The 15,778-nt window shown below is 39.5% G+C and overlaps 1 protein-coding gene across 1 annotated transcript; it reads right to left on the bottom strand.

Annotated features, from left to right (window-relative positions):
- Nucleotides 1-594: 594 nt before the first annotated feature.
- LOC112433002 (ladderlectin) lies at nucleotides 595-5,187 on the bottom strand. Its single transcript, XM_024801368.2, has 6 exons — nucleotides 5,100-5,187; nucleotides 4,942-5,019; nucleotides 4,557-4,666; nucleotides 3,618-3,752; nucleotides 1,078-1,186; nucleotides 595-932 (listed from the first exon to the last, which is right to left on the bottom strand). The coding sequence occupies exons 2-6, from the start codon at nucleotides 5,000-5,002 to the stop codon at nucleotides 865-867; spliced, it is 483 nt and encodes a 160-aa protein (XP_024657136.2). The 5' UTR covers nucleotides 5,003-5,019; nucleotides 5,100-5,187; the 3' UTR covers nucleotides 595-864.
- Between the last annotated feature and the right edge of the window lie 10,591 nt (nucleotides 5,188-15,778).

Consider the following 15,778-nt stretch of genomic DNA (forward strand, 5'->3'; position numbering starts at 1 on the left):
TCAAGCCAGGGAGTTAATTAACCCAGCACATCGCCAACCCAACTCTTGAGTCACGACTTTTAAACCAACATTTAAACTAATAACCTACGGCTTTTACCCAGAAGTTGTTATAAAAGTAACCTAACATGGTTTTATTATGTATTTGCAGAGGTTTTGTGAAAAAAAGTTCAGTTTGTGTTTAGAGGTTTGTGAAAAGGGTGCAAGGTTGTATCTTAACAAGTATGACAATGTACAAAAGCTTTAGCAAAATATTTAGTTATTTCTGAAATTTAGCACTATTAGGTGAAACTAAAAGTTTGGGACGAGGGAAGCAAAAGAGGGCAGACTTATTTAAAGGAGACCTCATCGTGTGTGTGTGTGAGTGTCTAATTGCATGCTCGTGTGTGGTGATGCCATCAAAAGCAGAAACAGGACACAGAAGCAAATAGCATCAGATTAAAAAGATTAAAGTAACTTCAAGAGAAATTGGTGTAGTTTCAAGAAGATTTATACGTGGGTTAATCTATCAGTGAGTTAATCTAATCAGTGAGTGTTTAAAAACTGAACTCCAAGCTTACATAATGTTACACAAAAACACAGATACTCACAGACCAGTTTGATTCAATGCTTAATAGTTTAATGATGCAGAAGAGAAAAAAAGTTTTGTTTTTAAGTTTTTGCTAAAAGCATTCTTTCCATTACACATTTCAATTGCTCCTTTTAAAAGACACAATCACACTATTTTATGTCACTTGTCGCTTCATTCCTTATGCATCGTTACAGCAAAAGAAAAAGGTAAAGATGTGAAAACAGATATTTTGAGTGATATATGAGAAGATTTCTTTCTTTTTCAGATGACGTGCCTTCATGTCAGCCCAGGAATCATCACTTACTCTTAATGCAGACAGAAGGGAATCGGGACTGGCAAGAGATATCATTCATACACAGGTCTCCTGTAAGCACCAAAAATCAACTTTAACTGAAATTTTTGTTGCATGGACACAAAAATATAGAATATATGAGAAAAATGTTTTGGTTTTTTTTTGGTTTTATGTATAATGACAATAGCACTTGTATATATTATTTACAATTTTATACCTGGAAAATTCATTTCCATGCAATGCTCGCTGCCCAAGTTGTTAGGCTCCCCCCGACACCAGTTTGTGTATTGGAAACGTGTTCCATCGATCCAAAACCAATAACCCTCCTACAGAACAGAAAAAAGTTAAAAATAAGAAATCGTTTTTTAACGAAACTGCACTTTAAAGCATCCCCAGGCTTCTACCTTTCTACCTATAAAACCCGAGAGCAGTCAAATGGTGGAAGTGGAAGCTAAATTGGCTAGTCATTCATATGTATATTAGGTCGTTACCTATCTGGAGGGAGGGGAGTGGGGGTGAGTGATTGAGGGGGTGGGGGAGTGGAGTGTTTCAGTTTGCCATCTTAGGGAGAAATCAACACATGTCCTTTGTATGTCCTTTGTTGCTGACATTTATTGATGAAAACAGTACAAAAAACCAACCATTTGTACACATATTTACAAATAATGATAAAAAGTGAGTGAGTACATTTCAACATTAACAGCAATCACTCACAATCCTGGCACTGCCACGGTATCTGTCGTCTGCATTTACCACATGTGTACCTGTAGCAGTGAACACATCGCACAGTGGCCTGATTTTTTTTGCATCTGTGTACTTGGATTTTAGGTCGCAAGCCACCCAAAACTTGCTCCATGCACCACTCAGCAGGCCATTTGTAAATATGTGTACAAATGGTTGGTTTTTTGTACTGTTTTTATCAATAAATGTCAGCAACAAAGGACATACAAAGGACATGTGTTGATTTCTACCTAAGATGGCAAACTGAAACACTCCAAGTTGGTGACTTTTGGAGATTTGTTTCCCTGGATGATTGAGAATGCATCAAGATGAAACACAAAAGGAAGCTCACCGCTTTTAGCAGCTCCCCCACCCCCTCAATCACTCACTGAGTGATTGAGGGGGTGGGGGAGTGGAGTGTTTCAGTGTTTCAGTTTGCCATCTTAGGGAGAAATCAACACATGTCCTTTGTATGACCTTTGTTGCTGACATTTATTGATAAAAACAGTACAAAAAACCAACCATTTGTACACATATTTACAAATGGCCTGCTGAGTGGTGCATGGAGCATGTTCATTGGTTCATGGACCTCCCTGAACTAATGGCATTTATGGCAGCAACAAAAGCGGTGAGCTTCCTTTTGTGTTTCATCTTGATGCATTCTCAATCATCCAGGGAAACAAATCTCCAAAAGTCACCAACTTGGAGTGTTTCAGTTTGCCATCTTAGGGAGAAATCAACACACATGGGTGTATGTCCTTTGTTGCTGACATTTATTGATGAAAACAGTACAAAAAACCAACCATTTGTACACATATTTACAAATAATGATAAAAAGTGAGTGAGTACATTTCAACATTAACAGCAATCACTCACAATCCTGGCACTGCCACGGTATCTGTCGTCTGCATTTACCACATGTGTACCTGTAGCAGTGAACACATCGCACAGTGGCCTGATTTTTTTTTGCATCTGTGTACTTGGATTTTAGGTCGCAAGCCACCCAAAACTTGCTCCATGCACCACTCAGCAGGCCATTTGTAAATATGTGTACAAATGGTTGGTTTTTTGTACTGTTTTTATCAATAAATGTCAGCAACAAAGGACATACACCCATGTGTGTTGATTTCTCCCTAAGATGGCAAACTGAAACACTCCAAGTTGGTGACTTTTGGAGATTTGTTTCCCTGGATGATTGAGAATGCATCAAGATGAAACACAAAAGGAAGCTCACCGCTTTTAGCAGCTCCCCCACCCCCTCAATCACTCAGTGAGTGATTGAGGGGGTGGGGGAGTGGAGTGTTTCAGTGTTTCAGTTTGCCATCTTAGGGAGAAATCAACACATGTCCTTTGTATGTCCTTTGTTGCTGACATTTATTGATAAAAACAGTACAAAAAACCAACCATTTGTACACATATTTACAAATGGCCTGCTGAGTGGTGCATGGAGCATGTTCATTGGTTCATGGACCTCCCTGAACTAATGGCATTTATTGCAATTGTCATCTTGCGGGGGGTTTACAGGGTTCCATCGGTAAATGACTGCTGGTCAGCAAACCTGGGAAACCCACAGATAATTGGAACTATGGCACGAAACCGCTTCCAAGACATCATGCAACACTCCACTCCCCCACCCCCTCAATCACTCACCCCCACTCCCCTCCCTCCAGAATTCCTAGGTAACGACCTAATATACATATGAATGACTCCAGCATTTGACTGACTGCTCTCCGGCTTTTAAAGGTAGAAACGCAAAATGATGACTCCGCAGGGGTCTAAGGTAGAAAACCAAAATGACTGCTCTCCGGGGGACTAAGTGTTAACATTATACATTGACTACCAAGTTTGGACACACCTTCTCATTTATTGGTTTGGCTTTACTTTCACTACTACCGACATTGTAGATAGAAACTGAAGATATCAAATATATGAAACAAGATATATGGAATTATATGGCAATGAAAAAAAAGATAAGAATGAGAAATAAGTAAAATATCCAGTGGATAGATTTATGTTTTAACTGGCAGACTGGCATACCTGTTGACCATCAGAACCACCAATCCATGTTCGTCCATTAGCTTTACCCCCATTAGATATCACCCTCTGAATCAGCTGGTATTCCCCAAGGCTCTGTACAGATGCAAGGTTTGCACTCATGGTCTGACAGTTTCTCTACAGTAAACAAAAAGACAGAAGAGTTACAGAAGATTTATAAAACAACCTTCATGATTACACCACCACAAACATACAAATAATAATAAAACATACTAAGAAATATTTACATTGACTGACAAAATTATTGATTTTAATTATCTGACCTTTTATTAATAGCTTACCATTCAACAAGTAATAAAAAATAACGTTTTTAAAAAATTATTATATTGAAAGGACTAATGATTAATACATTTACAATCATTTATCATTCAGAATTATTTCATGCAGTTAATGTTGGTGGCTTAAACCATTTACTGCAATAATTAGCATTATTTTTATAAATTAAAAAATAATATTTGCTATTATAAGCTTGGGTGCATATTTCACAGTACATATAAGAACTGGTTTTAATTGAAGCAAAAATTGACAGGTGATTTATCCATGGCATAAATTGTAGGAACGGAGAAGGAAGGAGGAACTGGAGACTTTCGTTTGTTTGCTTCTTTGTTTGTATTTCTTGTTTACTAATATATTGTTACTGTTTACTTGTTAAAAAGTAAAGCCATATATGACATATATACATATTTGAACAAATGATAGCATTATTAAAATTCAATAAATGATAACATTAACAATGATCAATACATACTATTATCATTTTAGACAAATTTTAACAGTACATTGGCTTTGATAACATTTTAATAATTGTCAATATAAAAATGTTTAATATAATATTAAAAAATATTATTATAAGCTCTTATCCAAATATTAAAGAATCAAAGAAACACAGTCACAGTAACTGGTGAGTCCTGATGTTATTACCTGAGCATCACCCCAGGGTAAGGGTGTAGAAACATAGAAGTAACATTTGTTGTTGGACTCAGTCCAACCAGTGGGACATGATGAGGACTTCTTGAGAACATAGCACTCATCTGACAAGAGAAAGCAAACATATTGTGTGATAAAATGCTGACTCAATTCCCCCTTTACTGGAATAATTATAATTATGGTCATTAACTTGTGTTTTATTGGCAATAGTTTTACTTTTCAACAAATTTCAACTGGAAAATGTATCATTTTCTTCCTTTAGATTTCTATTTTTAAAAACATGTATTTAAAAATAGATCTTATTATTTGGACAGCTGTATATAGCCCATTGACATGCACAACATTCAGTATGATACTAGTTATATACTTTTATACTTACCCTGAGCAGCGGTCAGAGCCATCATTGCACAGAGAAGTGCAGATGCAGTCAGCAGCTTCATGATGATATTTAGTGTCTCTGTAAGAAACACATTAACAAAAGTGATTAGCAGTTTGATAAAGAAAGGATAGAAGATCCTCAGCATATTTGTAACATACCTGTCTGTAGAATGTCTTCTCCTCTTTCAAGTGTCAGCCTGTAGCTTCACCCCTCATCTGGTGATGAACACTTATATACACTTTCTTATATTTACATTTCTATACCAGGAAGAGATGCACTAAAAATACTTAAGTATGTTTTGATTCCATGCTTCACTACCCCTGTCTTTACCAACCTTACGCAATTCTCTCCACCCAGCTTGAATTTCATGGATGTTTAATTTCATTTATTGACTGCTTGTCAACAAAGATGTCACGCTCGGTTCTGTTCCTCGCTTTGGTTTACAGTTGTGATCCCTCTGTTTATATTTGTTTTCTTAGGTCTTCTTAGTTTTGTTTTTTAGTCTGTAGGTTTCTGTTATCATGGAGAACGGAACAGGGGAGTTTTCATGTCCCATGTTTAGTCAGCCTTATCCTTTCCATTTAGTCTTGTCTCTGCATTCGGTGTTCTCTTTCTATCTCCCCGTCAGTCTTGTTCCCATGTATGTTTCTCCACTGGTCTCAGTGTCACACCCAAGTGCTTCATGGTGTTGAAATCTCCCAATTCTTTGAATCTTTGGGCTGAAGGAAGGACAATACTCGGTGTATAAATGCTCAATCAACAATCATTTATTTCCATACAATTCAACACAAAGAGCATTTAGAACCATCATGATGGGGAGACATGCCTGAAGAGGGTCACAGCAGTCTCGAAATGGTGACGTGTTACTCAGCTTCTTATAGCCGCTAGTGGCCCCCACCTAGTCGTAAAAGCCCAAACATTCACATTCTTTCTCTGTTACGGCGCCTAAGTTATGACCTCGGCTCCCTGTCTTTCTCTGCTCTCTGTAAAGTGGGGGTATGGAATGTGGTCTATCTCCCCTGTCTTAGACACAGAGTCTCCTGAACAATCTTTCTTTTTATGATTCAACAGTAAAGCATGTCACGAAAACAGTGTAATACATTCACAGCAGATCAAGGATACAGAGTGATGCACACTTATCTAATAAACTAATAAGTGAATATGTTCTTTTAACTCAAAAGTATAATGAGAACTAAACTACATACAGATCACACAATCTATATAAAAGGGTATAATATGATCTACAGCAGTATTCTAATTCAACTACTTTGATTACATATATAAGGTAACATATAATAACAGAATAATCTGATAATGGTGATATCTGAGTATTTCTATAAAAAACAAAATACCTAAAATGGGTAACAGATCAATAAAGAACAGCCATAAAATAGACAGTTTAAAAAAAAGGAAATGAACACTTTGAAAGCAAATCAGATTTGATACGATTTGATTTGACAACTGTAGTAGGATATCATTTATCCTACTACAGTTTACACCTTAAAGAGAAAGCTCATGAATGTTCTCAGCTCTGGAGACCATCTTCCCCCTTATGGGAAAATAGTTAGTTTTAGATGGCAAGTTGTCATGAGAGAAGTATCATTATAATATTTGCTGTAATGTGAGAGTGTTTACAAAGTCACTGTATCAGCCTCACTTCCTCATGTGCTACTGTACCAACTCCCATTAAAAAAACACTGTTGGCACCATCAGTCACACATGAAACTGTTGTTTCTTTAGAGATGGGTGGATGCTCAGTCAACACCCTCATCAAATACCACTAAAATTCAACAGGGTCTTTTTTTTTACAGTTTTCTTTTGCTTATTTTTGTTTGTAGCATTTTCAAGTTTTATTTGATTTGTCTCTTTTTTTTGTTTTGTCTGCAATAATGAATGAAGTGATGCTTCCATAAATAATGGAGAGCAGAAAATGTTTTCACTAGGCAGCTACAGCTTCTGTCCTTTTGTGATAGCTTTCACTCTCTCAAAACAAGTGTAATGTTTGTGAAATGCTGACTGTTCCTTATTGAAATATCAGATTTTTTTCTGTTACTAGGTCATACTTTGTATTTATTGAGGGTGTAAAATCATATTGGATATATATGGACTACGTAATGTTAGGAAATTATGGATGTCACATAGTTAGAAGAAAACCAACGATTTTTGGGAAAAGCCTAAAAATCATTGTCAAAAAATGATGCAACAGGAAAGTCCATTTTGGAAAGGTTAACATAAAATAATGTTGATAACCAAACAGTTGCTGGTCCCCATTGACATAGTATGGACATAGTGTAAAATAACAATACTATGGAAGTCAGTAGGGACAAGAAACTGGTTACCAACATTCTTTGAAATATCTTCTTTTGTGTTCAACAGAACAAAGAAACAGGTTCAGAACAACTTGAGGGTGATGATTACCAAAATAAAGTTTTATTCCTTTTATCTTATTATCCATTTTATCTTATCCCTTAGCATTTAATTACTTCAGTTATACCAAATAATAAATGACCATCTTATTGGTCTCTTTTTAAGGTTAGTGGTGGAATATAAACATTTTGGGTTAACTGTAATGAAAACACATTTAATGCATAAACCTAAATTGAATTTATTATGAATATAGGACTATAGATTTGTCGAAATAAGTACACAAGAGTTAGTTGAATTTAAGTCAAGAAATGAAATCAAAAAGATCATGACATTTCTAAACATATTAATTTTTTATAGAATATTCATGTATTAGTGCATTGAACAAGAAAAAAATAAAACAAGTAATCATTGTTCTAATTGTGATTTTTACAGTAATTCCTACTTTCTACTGCAATCATATATTCTTACAGAATTTATCATGAAAGAAAGCACTAAGCATTCATTTTGAGAGTTAATCTTGGACAGCCAGAGCACACTTAGATTTTGGCAAGACTGAATGGACATGTCAAATAGTGCACAGTTAGTGAATAAGGCCAATTTCAAATGTCTGCTGTAATCTACTAGGCTAATGCTCTTACACTGAAGATTTATAATGTGATGTTTACAGGACCCATAATTCTCTCCTTCTTCTCTTTTCAAGGTAATCCCAGACATCCTTCCAGAAGACAGAACTCTGCTGATGACTAATGAAGAAGAGTGCACTGCAGGTCCTGTTCAGGTAGAGGTCCCAGTGGATCCAGGTCAAACTAAAGAGCAAAACCAACTACTATTTCTGGCACTCAAGCTCAAACACATTTTGACCAACGACTGTCTTGAAGATATCATGAAAATCCTTAATGTTGTTGGTGGCAGTGATTCAGCATGCAGGACAAAATATTCATTTTACAAAGCTTTTGATGATACAAAAGACATCATTAAAATCTGTTATGTGTGTGAACAGGGTAGTAATATAATGTAAGCTGAGCTGGACCAAGTTCATTGTGTTCAATGCAACATCACCTATGACCAGTGTTGGGACTAACGCGTTATTAAGTAACGCATTACAGTAACTACGTTATTATTGTGTTAACGAGCACGGTAACTAGTTATTATGCCAAAATCAGGAACGCGTTACTCGTTACTTCGTGTGGTGGCTATCGCGGAGCTTCCACAGATTCAGTAATATTAGCAAGTGGTGGAGGCCAGCAGGTGGATGAAGGAAAAGGGAGGCAGGAGGAGCAGAGACCCGAGGCGGCCGCCGGTCCAAGTGTGAACTGAACTTCAGGTAAGAAGTTATGACCTGCAGTCTCTCTAGGTCAGATATGAACCAAGTTTAGGTGTAATTTTTTTTCCTTATTCTGACTAGCTAGCATGACGGAGTTTCTATACAGCTGGGTGGGTGCTATGTTACTGATGTTGAACTTTATTTTGTTCATAAGTTATTAGAGTTGCCAACCGTCCCGTCTGGTATTCAGAGAAAATATTACGCGTTTCTTATTGAGGTGAAAAGGAACAGTTTGTCCCGTAATTCAGCTACAATGAAAAAGGCACAAAGCTGGAGTTACTCTGTGTCTTTACGCTGCAGCTGCCTCTTCTTCTTTCATTCTCCCCCTCCCTCTCCCGTTTCCACTTCAATCATGAAAACTGATCAATGATCAGCTGATAGGTTTTCTCTCTTGTTTGTTTATCGCCCACTTTGCGCCGAAAGAGGAAACCAGCGGATGTCGCGCTAAACAACAGCAGCACGTTTAAGCTTGATCAGCTATTGTTAGAATTTATTTAATATTAATTTCTAGTATCAGCTGATGTTTGCTGGAGCCACAGCTGCAAAAAAGCTGCTGGTCATGATATGGTTTGGTTATCTGGTGAGAGGGAAACATGAAGATGAAACCAGGAGATGTCCTTACTGAATCATCAGAGCTGAACAGGTGATGGTGAAACAGGTTTACCTTTTAGGTGACATGAATGAGTTGAAGGGAAGTTATGAACTGTTTCTGAGAGACAAATAACACCAGGATCCTTTTTTAGGTAGCTGACAGCTGGTAACTGTGCAGGGGCGGATCTAGCAATGTGTTGCCAGGGGGGCATGTAGGGCATTAAAAGGGAAAGGGGGGCACAAAGAAATACTTTTCTTTCTTATTCTCATTTAAAATGTCTAGCTTTTAAAAAATAATTATCTGAATCTTACAACAAACGATTGATAGATTGATGCATATATGCCATCAAAACAGTGTACATCACTGTCACAACAGCGTTTGTTTTCATTCAAAGGCTTTATGATTTTTCCTATAATGCTGGGCCGGTCTCTAGTCAAAATGCCCGGGCCAATTTTCTGTCCCAGTCCAGCCCTGTATGCAGCTCATCTGCAGTCTGGTGTTGCCTACATCTTCCTATTCAGAAGGCAGAATTTCCGAGTTCTGAGGACAAACGAAAGCACCACGACTGCAGTTTTTGTGTTGGATGTAAAAGGCGCACATGACGCTGTGACGTAGGCTAGAATCATGGCAGCAGTCAATGACGGTCCAGGCGTGGGATTTCTCTCATGGAAATTGAAAGAAATCTCCGTCCCGGGTTTCTCCGTGGATCGGGTTTCCTCCAAGGCGTGAGCACCGATAAGCAGAGTTTTGTCCTTTCCTTATAAGATTCCTAATTATTCAAAGTAACGCTCAGGTATGCCGTTCAGCTGGGTTAGTTACGACGTCGGGAGCAGTTAGGAGAACAAAATGATACAGAGACTGTTCAGGTTGCTCTCCCACAATCAACTCAAAGGTTTATTCAGTATACAACAGTTTATATAGAGGAAAAAAAGGTTCGTGTGTCAGCAGGTTCTCAGTTCAAACCGGTACAGACCAAATAAGGAAATGTCTTCCTGAGCAAAGAAGTATCCTTTGTGTAGTTTATCAGTTCAGCTACAATTTATGATCATCCCAGCAAAATACACTCCTAGACATAGAATACAGAGTTCTTTCATTAGTGAATTCTGAAACAAACCATCTGGCCTTTAACAAGCTCTTTTCTAAAGGATAAGGAAGGGAGGATGGGAGTAAGGAAGTGGTCTCGTCTCTGTGGTATTTTCGACCTTGGGGTACCAGCCTGTGAGTCTTACACATTAATTCTTGGGTCACAGAGAAAGAGAAAAACAACTAGTAAATGGGCCTTATTGAGTAACAGTTTTCCTGTATAATATCACTATAAAACAATATCCTGTAAATGCTACCATGGTATCAAAATATCACAACAGTTCCCCCCTTTTATCATGAAATGATAACATAGTATAAAGACAGAATGTAATAACATAATATAAAGACAAACCATAAATGTGAAACAAATCATAAATGTAACTAGTCCTTCGAGTAAGCTTAATATCAAAATTCTAAGAAAAAGAAAAAATAAGAAAAGAAAAAGAAGAAAACTTCATTCTCTTCTTTGACAATCGAGTAATTCCCAATCTAATGCTCAATACATACATCAGGATCATCATTGATGACATCTGACACATAATCTGGGTCAATTTGTGCCAATTGCAAATATATTGAAGTAGCTGTACTAGTAGCTATACGGGTTATCATTGAACGTACACAGGGTATCACACAACAGACAATAATCATCAAAAACAAAATAATACATGCTACAATGGTTACAAAAGCTACAATTAGTTCCTTCCATTTTCCAAACGTGTCCTGCAGCCACTTGTCTAGCCACTGACCGTGACCTGCATTGGCTCTTAGTTCTATCTGCAATGCTTCAAGTCTATTCATAGCTTGTGTGAATGAACCGTTAGGGGCGGTATTATTGGGAATGAAAGTACAGCAAACATCTCCAAACATTGCGCAAACACCTCCTTTCTCAGCTAACAGCATGTCTAAGGCCATCCTATTTTGCATGGTCATTAAAGAGGTAGCAGACATCTGTTCTCCTAGGGCCTTAAGGGCCGTATTGGTCAGATTGGTATGTCTTTGCTGATGGTAATAAACATAATTGATCCAGGCTACATTTTTGTTTACCTGTATCCAAGGTAGTATTGAGGCAAACCCTGCGGATATTTCTCCTTGTGCCTTTAATTCTTTTGGTATCCCGCGTGGAACCCCTATAGCATCTATGTAAACGTTATGTGAGTAAGCGGAGCGTTTTGTACGTCTGCTGGATACAGGCAGATCCGAGGTTTGTTGTATTAGTAGTTCTTGAGCTAAAGTTACTAGACCGCAGGTACCGGTCCAATTAACAGGTAAAGCTAATCTAAGGGTATTATTGCACATCCAATAAGCATGTGGGATTGGTCTGGTCAGGCGCGAAGCTGTAAAGCCTTTTAATATGCCTCCCCAATATGAGTCGTTCAGTGCGTTGGGGGCATACAAGATTTTTACTGAATACTTACTAACATATGCCTGTATATAAGAAAACATATCTCTATCTTCTGTCCTGTCAATACTCGCTGATAACCATGTTTCGTTACAGCGTGCTCCTGGAGAGTCAGAAAAAAATGTATAGTTTTGCGCGTCATAATTTATGTTTTTAAGCTTTGGTCGGTGTATGCATGTCATCAAGATATTTGGGTGATGGCGCATCTGTTTTGGGGGCGAAAGAGGCTCAGTCCGGTCTTCGGGGCGCTTCATGCAAGGGTAGGAAGTGTTGTCAATCATTCTGACATCTGTACCAGAGACTTGTCCTGCGTATATGAGTAAACAATCTAAAGGACTTAGTTCTGCTCGCACCGCTCCAATCAGGGTTGCTGTTAAGGGCCCCTTTTTATCATTTTTGAACAGCATCTTTGTTAAGGGAAAACCTGAAATTGGGTATCCCACTATAACCTGTTCTGGGTTACCCTTTGAACAGACATAACAGTTACTGTTTCCTAAGTCACGAGCGGCTATTCTGGCATTTTCATACCAGGCGTTAGCTCCTGCTCTAGGGGGTGCATAAACTGGTTTATTAGTGGCGTCTATGTTGTCATTTACTGATTTTAGGGAACGTGAAGAGCGTATTAAGTAGGTGTCTTGAAAAATAGAGCATGAGGTATCGTCAGCAAAATATGACCTGCAGAAATGTGAACATGGTTGCAGTTTACAATACAAAATAGCAAAGAAAAATCCTAAAGTTAATGCGATAGATATGATAAATAACCTAAATATATAAGAAAAAACACAGTTCTTCAGTCGTCTCCTGGCCTGGTCCCAGGTTCGAGAGACATTGAATAAGCGCCGTGTGATGACAATGGGCATTTCATTTTCTCCATTATCAGGATGGAATGAGTCTAGCTTTATCAGGTTAGACATCATGTGGTACTTTTGGCTTTCTATTCCTGCTGGATGTTCGAGTACCTTGCTGTGGCTCTTTCAGACGTTGTGTGTTAATCAGTGATTGCGTGTGTGTAGGTGGATTGGATCCGGGCGCTGGCTCGCCGGAGATGTCATCTACCCGTGTGTATTTATTTGTTCTGGTTCCCGGCGCTGGCCCGCCTGAGTAGTCGTCTGCTTGATCCGACGCCTGAGATGGTCTGATTGGGCTGGTCTTAACCCTGCTGGCGTGTATCCACTGAGGTTGTCCGTCCGTAAGGATGCTGGTTCTCGTCACTGCCAGTACAGTCTGGGGGCTGGAAAACGCGGCCTCCCCGAGTGTCCTTGGTTTTAGCGACTTCACCAACACCGCGTCCCCTGGTCTCCACTGGTGCGTTGGAGCTGTGGAGGGGAGAGGCTGGGAGAGACAAACTTTCTGATAGTTATTATTCAGTGTTTCTACCAAATTGTGGACATAGTCGGACAATGCAGTATCTATATCACCTTCTAATAGCGGTGCCCCTCTGGAAGCTGACCATGGTGTTGGAAACGGTCTTCCCATGATTATTTCAAATGGAGATAATTTGGTTGCTGCAGATGGAGTCATTCTAATCTCGCAAAGGACTTGAGGAAGTAATTTGACCCAGGTCATTCCTGTTTCTATCATTGCTTTAGTCAGGCGATTTTTTATGGTCCTATTCATTCTTTCTACAACTCCTGAACTCTGAGGGTGGTATGGCACATGATATTTCCAGTCTATTCCTAAGGTTTTGGCACACTTTTGAATTACTTCTGATGTAAATGAGGGTCCTCTATCACTGTTAATCTGGTGAGGTATTCCAAATCTGGGTATTATTTCATTGCACAACTTTTGACAGACTACTTGTGCAGTTTCTTTTGAGGTTGGATAAGCTTCTACCCATTTACTAAATTGATCCACTATTACCAGTAAGTACTTGATGCTTCCTTGTGCTGGCATATGTGTAAAATCAATTTGTAATGTCTGAAATGGAAAATCTGGTTGTGGTAAATGCTGATGTTTTGCTTTTGGTTTTCCTACATTAGTTCGTGCACATGTTAGACAGGTTGCTAATATGCTTTTTACTGCATGCAATGTTTTCTCAATTACAAATCTTGATTTTATTGCCCCTATTACCCCTCTTTGTCCGACATGACTCACACCGTGAAAATGTCGGACAAGGACTGGCAGTAGGGAAGATGGGAGGGCAATCAAACCCTCAAGATTTTTATATAGGCCATCTCTGTCATCTAAGGTACAGTCATTATTCTCCCAATAGGTGTAATCACATGCAGAGGCTTTCTCTTGTATGAATTTTAAATCAACATTTGTGTCTAAATAGTCTGGGAGTGTAACAAGTGGCAGCTGTAGGGGCACAGATAATACTTCCTGTGGAGGTGGGAGCTGTGATGCAGCTGCAGCCTTGGCTGTCACGTCTGCTAAGGCATTACCTGTTGCTTCGTCTGTGTCAGCTGTACTGTGTCCTTTCGTTTTTACAACTGCAACGGCCGATGGTAGCTGTATAGCCTGCAAAAGTCTCTGCACAAGATCAGAATTAGCAATCGGTTTTCCATCAGCAGATCTAAATCCTCTTTGTCTCCACAATGTGCCAAACTCATGTACGACGCCAAACGCATAGCGGCTGTCTGTGTAAATTGTCACACGCCTATCCACATGGAGCTCACAGGCGCGTATTAAAGCCATGAGCTCTGCTTTTTGTGCTGAGTGAAATGGTAATGAGTGAGCCTCTAGTATGATGTCAGGCAATGTCACCACTGAATAGCCACAAAGAAATGAGTTGTCATTCGGCCTTGAACAGGACCCGTCCACATAAACCGTGGCTGAGTCTGGGATAGGTGTTTGTTCTAAATCTGGACGTGGTGCTGTGGATTCCTGTATACGTGTCATGCAGTCATGATCGTCAAGCCTGTCTGAGCCATCCTGTTGGTCAGAAGAACACAGCATACGGATCAATAAATGTGCTGGCGAATTGGGTGTGCTGCTCGCCTTTATAGTGAGATTTGCTGTGGAGGTCAGTGTAGCTTCATAACCTGAGCGACGTTGTGCAGTCATATGTTGTGTAGTTATGTTTGCTAGAATGGTCGTGACCTGGTGATTGGTGTGTAGAATAGTGTCATGTGAGAGTGTAAGCTTCTCGCAGTCCCTTATCATGATAGAGCAAGCTGCTACTGCCCTTAGGCAGGCCGGCATCCCCTGAACAACTACTTGCAGCACCTTTGAATAGAAGGCTACTGGACGGTAGCCACTGCCATGCTCTTGGGCCAGTACACCTGTGCAGGTTGTGCCGTTCTCTGTGACGTACAGATGGAATGGTAAGTGGTAGTCAGGCAGACCCAAACAAGGGGCGGAGGTCAGCGCTCCCTTTAATGCATTGAAAGAGGCAGTCATTTCTGTGGACCACAGTATTCGAGGAGGCTTGTCTTTTTTACAACAGTCACGCAGAATGTGGTCATGAAAAGAACAGTCTGGTATCCACTGTCTGCAATAGTTCACCATGCCCAGGAAGGACAACATTTCCTTCTGTGTAGTGGGCCGAGGGACGGAGGTCACAGCTTTGACCCTGTCTGCAGTCATGGAATGTTTTCCGTGGGACAGTGTGAATCCCAAATATTGAACAGAAGTCTGACAGTACTGCATTTTCTTTGCTGATGCTTTGTGGCCAGTCTTTTGGAGGTGCTGGAGAAGCATGTGTGTAGCAGTTTGACATAATTCCTCACTCGGAGCACAGAGGAGGAGGTCGTCCACATACTGGATCAGAGTACAGCCCTCAGGAGGAGTAAAGCTGTCCAGGGTAGCGCGGATCACCATTGAGAAAGCAGCAGGGCTATCTACCATGCCTTGAGGCAGACGAGTCCAAGTGTACTGCTTATTTCTATGTGTGAATGCAAATAACGGCTGTGTGTCTTCATGCACAGGTACTGAGAAAAAGGCGGAACACAAATCCACCACGGTAAAATGTGTGGCTGTGGATGGAATAGATGTCAATATGCTGGGGACGTCTGGAACCAGAGGTGGCAGAGGCATAATGACTGCATTAATTTGTCTTAAGTCTTGTGTAAAACGCCATACGCCAGGTTTGTTAGGCTTTGGCACAGGATTGACAGGAGTATTATATGGA

The sequence above is a fragment of the Maylandia zebra genome, linkage group LG3 (assembly GCF_041146795.1).
Source record: "Maylandia zebra isolate NMK-2024a linkage group LG3, Mzebra_GT3a, whole genome shotgun sequence".
Lineage (NCBI taxonomy): Eukaryota > Metazoa > Chordata > Actinopteri > Cichliformes > Cichlidae > Maylandia > Maylandia zebra.